We start from the raw sequence: 7384 nt of genomic DNA, 5'->3' as shown, positions 1-7384 counted from the left end.
TAGACAAGTGGAGGACAAATGAAGAAGTAGCAGGCCTCAAATTCTACATGAAAAGCATCTGAAAGTCATACCCTTAATAAACAATTCAGCTAAGAAGTGAAACAGGGCCTGAGAAGTGCATTTTTCTGGAGCCTCATCAGAAAAGATCTCAAGAAGCCATTTTAAAGGAGGGGAATTTGTGATAAAAGGCCAAACTACACAAGGAATGAACTGAAACTCATCGGCTACAGGTCCGATGGACTGATGAATACATGAATTTGAAATTCGTGGCTCAAATTATTGTCAGTACACATGGTGGATGTCACAAGAGATGCCCCTTTTTCTAGAAACAAAAAAAGAAATGAGGGGTGATGCAAGACTTCTGCACAGTACTGCACGTACACAAACAAAAACTACAATCTACCATCGAAGGACTCACAATTCTGTCCAGATAGAGACAAATACCAGACTAATTGTTCACATAATGGTCACAACCCACATTTGACTCTATTTTCTTGGCCAAGCTGTCCTAATGCCTTTCACTAATTTCTGATTCTTTTATATCACAATTAGAAACATTATGACACCAAAAAGAGATTTTTAACAACTAAATTATATTTTTTAAAGACACCTAACCAATTTCACTTGTATTTACTGTGAAATTAAAAGGAGATGACAAACAGCATGGAAAGAATAAAGTCATCTGTGCTTCATGTGTTAAAACAGAAGTACAAAACGCACGCAAAACACTTTCACACGTCAAGAGAAACAGTCTGGAAAGTCATGAGAACAAAGGGCAAAAAGTCAAATGGGCCTGAGAAAGAGGAACAGTGGTCACAACCTGAAACTAACTAACGTCACAGACATTAAAAAGGGAATTCAAATTAAGCTAGTTGACACCTTACTCAGTGTTCCACTGATTTAACATGGTTCCTCGGGGGATTTACTTTATAATAAAAGACTTGTAATCACAGAATAAAGCATGAAGCACTGCAAACCCCCTTCTGAGTTTTCACTGTAATAAATACGTCCAAAAACCACTGACATTCACAGACGTATGTCGTCAGAAACGTTACAGTTTCCACACAGAAAGAGTTTCGCCCAGTATTCCTCTTTTATTTTAACCTTTGATGTTGAAGCTCTTAATGCCTGCTGTACCGAGTTCCACCACACAGAGGCAATAAAACCACATCCTATCGTCATCTTGCTGGCAGTTCACTAAACAGTTGGAGTGGAAATTGCTGACATTCATCTAAGCAGACAGCCATATGTGATGACATTTAATTAATCTAGATTTAGCAGTTACATAGTTTTACTTAGACGTACACACTTTGACATTTTGCTGGCTGTAAAACTAAATAATTCAGCTCAGTGTATTGCAGAAGTTGGTCTGCAACACACCAACAGTTTTAGGTTCATCTTTTACCTTAACTCAATAAATGTGTATCTTACTTGTCTCTCAAGCCCTTGAAGATCTGCACCATGGTGTCAGTGATAGAGTCGATCACTTCGTGGTAATGGTAGTTGAAGGCCATCTCAATATCCAGACCCACAAACTCGGTCAGGTGACGGTGCGTGTTGGAGTCTTCCGCCCTGAAAACTGAAATGACGCTGATTTAATACGAGTGCCTAAACAAAAGCAAACTGCGGTGGCGTGGAAGCAACGAAAGGTTTCTGCACATCTCCGGGAATAAAGTGTCATTTCCATTGTACTCGAAATTCCTAAATTTGGACGGCTCACAAAACAGAAGCCCATATAAAGGATCATCGAGCTTACAACCTGGCTTCTGAATCACCGCCACGTAAAGGTTTGTGAAACAATGACGATGTGTAGATGAGCGGCATTGAAAGTTGACGATAATCAAAACGCACTGTGAAATGTAGGTGCTTGCACTATGGCTGATTGAGAGGTACTTTAGAAACTCTGTATGAACGCGGCTGCCAATAAATAATTCCTGACTACTGTGTTATTCTAAAGCAGAGTACTTTACAAGTGCTTGTATGGTGAATTAATAACATCATGGCTTATATTGCATTTAGTGGGAGTTAACGGTCATACTCGAGGAAGGCTGCTCGATTGCAGTTTTTACAGGTTTACAGACTGTCAAAAGTGTTCTTAAAAAGGCACGGACACATCTGATTAAATGTGTTTCTGTATCTACATACTGTGGCTGGATTACCTGGAAAACACGCATGTGTACATGCACACAGTTTCACAATGACTGAGATTCAGAAAATACAACCATGCATACAAAGTTTTATTCAATTGTGTCTGAAACAAAGTGTAAATGTTCATTCCTGCTTTTGTATTCACACAGTGTTTGTCTAGAACCTGGAAAGTATTATGCATCTGACCCTGCATATATTTCAACAAACTGGAAAACTAAAATGATTCCAAGCATAAATATGGAGATGTATGCTTCTCCGCAAGAAGATATGCTTCACGTTTACTTCCGCTTCTTCCCCGGTGAACCTTTTTTAGTTGATTTCAGACAGTGGCGACATAGTTGTAGAACCTACAACTAAGTACATGTTGTACTTTGCCACTGGGATTTAGAGGAGTGTTGATCCCACTTCTCCTTACATGCTGAATCAGTGAGTCTGTAAGTAAGGCAACCGTGGTGAGGACATTGTTGCCTCAGAAGCAGTAATGACCTTAAGCCCTTTGATTTCTCTGTGGTGTTACACACAACAAAACAAAAACCTCAGTCCAGTCAGTGGAATACCGAATGTGGATCCTTGTCCCAGATGTTTTATTTGATCTTGGGCGAGAATCCTGTATCGAATGAAAATCAGATACGAGTAGCAATCTAAAAAAAACATAAAAAAATTCACGACTATGTATAGAATAAATACTTTATACACACAGATGAAGGCAGAGTTTGCTTAGATAATCAGATGGTGGCAGTGTTTGCTTGGATTTCCCCTAAACTCAGCTCTATAAAGTCTTTTACAAGTCCCACTGTGTCACTATCACACAGCTCTACAGCAGCTTTGACACAGTAAAAGCATCACAGGGAGGTCTGTTAAACTTTAACAGTCTAAATGCATTTAGTGACATTTTAAAACCGTTTTCACTTAATAGGGTCTAAATTTTTCATTATCCTCTCGCGTCTCTTTTTCCTGTTTGCCAGTGTATAAGGTGATATACTGGGGGGAGGGGCTTACCTGGACCTACACAGAAGACCTTGTCAAAGTCAGCACAGATGCACATCTGCTTGTAGAGCTGAGGCGACTGAGCCAGGAAGGCGCTGGTTTTAAAGTACGACACTGTGAAAACATTTGCGCCACCTTCACTGGCAGCTAAAAAAGGACAAAGAAAATTTAATGACAAAGAGAAAAACATGAGGAAAAACAGCTATTACAGTTAAAACCTCACCCATCCCACCTAATGATATATACTGTGAATTTATTAGATGTTTCAGTAGGGACTATAATTGGCTAGCATACACACAAATAAATACCATCATTTTTTTTAAAGGCCAGGCCTCTGATAATGGTTGGAGAGAGTCCAGAGTAAAAAAACTGTGGTGGAAAAAGTTTCAAAGTAAAAGTCTTATGACATAACTGTTGTCCACTGAAACACTCAGGCTTTTAATTTGAAATATCTACAGGAATTGTAGATTAGTGTAGATTACTGTTAGATTAGTGATGCTGTGACACAACGAGTGCATTTTATGACCATCGCTAGCAAAGAACGGTGCGTTTGGGGAAATGCTGACAGATTGTCTGCTCGTTCCAGACAAAGACTTGTACTTAGAAACTCAAGTGATTCCTGTGATCTCCATCAGGAACTTTAGTAGGACAACCAGGAAAGGCTCAGAAAACACAGTCATTATATACTACTTCAAAAACTACACTTTCCTGCCTCAGATACAGAGCTGAGGTCAATAAAGGAATGATGGCCCAACTTTTTGACTTATTCACCAGAACAACCCATTTCTTTTTTACATGAATATGTAACCGCTGGGAAAATTTTTCAAAACAAAGTCAGTTCTCAGGACATCATGTCCCAGACTCTAATAACACGTGTCACCTTTTATGTGACAAAAACATCAGAGGGCATCAACTGATATTTTCACACTCTCAAAAGGTGGGTGGGGCTGTACATATAGGACAAACTGTTCACGCTCGCACCATGGGTGGTGCCACGCAGGAAGATGCGGTTTTGTGTGTATTTTTTCACAGGTGCCGCCAAAATAAAAGAGCGCCACTTTTGAATTTAGCGTTCGAGTCACAGCCACCATCATTGGCTCTTTAAGAAAAGAGGAAGTGAGAGTGTGGAGGTTTCACCACAGTTAATTCAAAATATGGGAGGAATGTGGGGGCTGCCAACTATTGACATAAGACTACTGTGCTTCTGCTTCTTTTAAGAATTTATCTCTTTTTATCATAAAGACTCCAAACGGATTATTTTACATTATTAAAGCTTCAAACAGTACATTACATATTAACCAAGTAAAGGTTTGAATGGTTCAAAAAGCATCTGGAGCCTCCAAATTGAGTTAATGCTGGAAAAAATAAAGCCAGCATAAGAGATATGCCATTAAATGGTGAAAGCTCCAATAACTCTTTCCCCTGAATATTGGTGAGAAGATTTTTGTCTGAGTTCTAAGTTTCTCCCTTTCAGTCCTCCTTTTCTTCAATAAAGTGAGATGAGATCCTTTGGGATTGATCTTAAGGAAAGCCTCTCCTGTCAAATTAGAAGGGCGCTGTGTGGAAATGTGAAAGCAGAGAGGCTGACGTGAGAGCTGGTCGATGCATCGAAATTCCCAGCGGTCTGGATTAAAACCCTCATAGGTCTGAAACGATGAAATTCTCTCTAATACCTTACTGTCTGTTGTCTCCTTTAGCATAGATGTGCATGACTGCGCATGTGTGTGTTTCAAAAGCTTAAGCTGAACTTTTTATTTTGTTCCTGATTTGAAGTGGAACCTAGATCAGCCTGATGAGGAAGTCAACTTACAACTGTTACACAATGACTCACGAAACACCTGTGGGCAGTGACGTGAAAACAAGTGTGCCTCTACTGAAACATCTAATCAAAAATGATTCAATGCGTGCTAGTCTCAGTTTTCCCACGTGTCAATGTGGCAGAGGGTGGTTTTTTTTGTTTTTACCCGATATAATTTTCGGCGTCTGGATCTCCACAAAGCCCTTTTTGGTGAGGGTGTCCCTGAAGAGCTGGCACACACCTGACTGCAGGCGGAACACGGCCTGGCTGGTGGTCGTCTTTTCAGGAGGATACACAAAAATAAACACCATCAAGACGGTTGCAGTGATTCATCTACGTTATTACACAACCATGACAAATGTGTGAAAACAAGACTGCCAGTTTCTTCAAGGACCTCCTGTCTATGTGAAGGGTGTGACAATTATTTGTTGGCAACGACAACGTGTTCAAATCCTGGAAGAGCCGCAGAAACTTAGAAATACCTTTATTTATTGTTTTTTTTTTTAAATTGTGTTTCAGTATTTAGATTATCAATATAAATACCGAAACCAAGGTGAGGCATAAAACTGCTGTGAAGAGGTTACTGTAAAAACCTCATGCACAAAAGCCCCCAAGAGTCAACAGTTGGGTGACAGAGCATGTCAAAATGCCAGTGAACACTCCCAGAAATCGACTGACTCATTTCAAATGACCACAAGATTTCTACAACTGATCTTGTCTGGTTTTCAAGTCTAGTTACCGTACATCATCATGAAGTCAGACCTGGGTCTTTTCAATACATAAATGCACAGTTCTGCGTTAATTAAAGTGCTTCACATTCCGCTCTTTCCCATCTCTAGTGCCTGTCCGGTCCTGAATAGTCTTCGTCTGACTAACAGCCGGCCGACTCGAAATATGATCGTGTCTAAATCCTGGAAAGCTCATTAATCTGCAGACAATGCTTCAGGGTTGTCTGGCTAAAACTTTTCCATCATTTACAATCTGGATGCTTGACAGAAAGAAGAAGTGCAGAAAAATATAAAACGTCCCTGCTTAAAACACTTTTACAAACCTCTTTAAAAGGCACTGAAGCAAATCATTCATTCTACCATCACACCACCTATGACTCATTTGTGTCACACATCACACATGGGGCTGTGCCCAGCGTTAAACGTGGGGAAACCGACCTAAAAACCAGACTGTGTAAGACCTAATTTAAAAATTCGAAAGCGCTTCCTGTTTACAGCAAGTCTGCAGCGAGTAGGCGTAATAGTGAGTGGGTTGGTGGGTGGCAGTTACTATCCTGAAACTGGCAGTTCTTCTGATGGTGAGGGGCCTCATGAAATATACCTTACTCTGGTATACCTCTCAATAGTTCATACCTCCTTGAAACCCAGCTGCGGTGAACACATACCACACAGAGGTTTCAAAGCTCAAAAAATTTAAACATTTGCCAGCATCCAATTACGGGCTCATCATCGTACTCAAGAGGCCGTCGATACGTGTACTTGGAGGTTGACCACAGTCTAGTGCTGGCATCATTGTTCATACAGCCTGTATGTGTACAGTATGTGTGGTAGTCAGCATACACCCTAACCCTTCCTAAAGCAACCTGAAATACACAAATCTGCATTAGGACATTTTGCTTTTGCGCTTGTATCAAAATCACAGCTCTCTTCTCTTCAAAACTTTTAGACCTGTTCTGATAAAACGCAACTGGCTTTACTTTCCATCTCCGACGCTCACACGTGAAACTTCACGAAGAGCCAGAGCATGAAGCAAAGGGAGAATGGTGTGTTTGATGTGGATCTGAATCTTTCTTTAAAAATGACAGGACGGGGAATCGGTCTTTGTAGAAAATGAGTTCTCAGAGTTTTCTTCTTTCCTTCTGGTTTATGATAAAATTTGTTGTTGGGTGTTGCGCTTGTCTGCGTTTGTAAAGCCAGCAACACAGATTTATCACCTTTTCTATTTGATCTAAGGAAGCTGGATGCAGTTTTTATGGACCAAATATTATGATTAATCACAAAATAGCATGACGTAGGTCTCATAATCAATCACATTTCTTACATCTTGAAGGCTGAGGTAATGGGAGCACTACTGTTAGAGGATTTGTTTGGACTCCAGCACGTCCGGATGACAGTCCAGAAACTGTCTGCAAGTCCAGCCGTCTTTTAAAACTAAACTTTTAAACTTCAAAAATGTTCAAGTGAGAAATGGAGTTTCATGTGAACTACATAATTATCAAAGGCATTTTATGGTTCCCTTCTGAAGAGTTTGCCAGTGTGGGAAGCACTTTATAGCTTCAGCGGGCTCTTAAGAGCAAAACTGATGACAGACCCAAGTCCATGAGCTCAAAGTGCACAGTGCTGCAGAAGCAGGTGTTGTTGTGAAGCTTGTGAACAAAGTGGCTCTGTGCTGTGGTGTTGCTGCCTTCCTGCCAGTCGTATCTTCCATGTGGGAGGAACATAT

The 7384-nt window shown here is 40.4% G+C and overlaps 1 protein-coding gene across 1 annotated transcript in view; it reads right to left on the bottom strand.

Annotated features, from left to right (window-relative positions):
- Positions 1 to 7384, bottom strand: part of dars1 (aspartyl-tRNA synthetase 1) — a 32989-nt gene that overhangs the window by 3004 nt on the left and 22601 nt on the right. Inside the window, exons 10-12 of the mRNA XM_005919326.3 lie at positions 5100 to 5211; positions 3148 to 3282; positions 1432 to 1579 (exon numbers count right to left, since the gene is read on the bottom strand). Coding sequence (XP_005919388.1) covers positions 1432 to 1579; positions 3148 to 3282; positions 5100 to 5211 — 395 coding nt within the window. The remainder of the gene's footprint in view (positions 1 to 1431; positions 1580 to 3147; positions 3283 to 5099; positions 5212 to 7384) is intronic.

This window comes from Haplochromis burtoni, unplaced genomic scaffold (genome assembly GCF_018398535.1).
Source record: "Haplochromis burtoni strain Fernald_Lab_line unplaced genomic scaffold, NCSU_Asbu1 Contig_20, whole genome shotgun sequence".
Lineage (NCBI taxonomy): Eukaryota > Metazoa > Chordata > Actinopteri > Cichliformes > Cichlidae > Haplochromis > Haplochromis burtoni.
The sequence above is the reverse complement of the archived record's forward strand: the minus strand, read 5'-3'. Positions and strand labels throughout refer to the sequence as shown.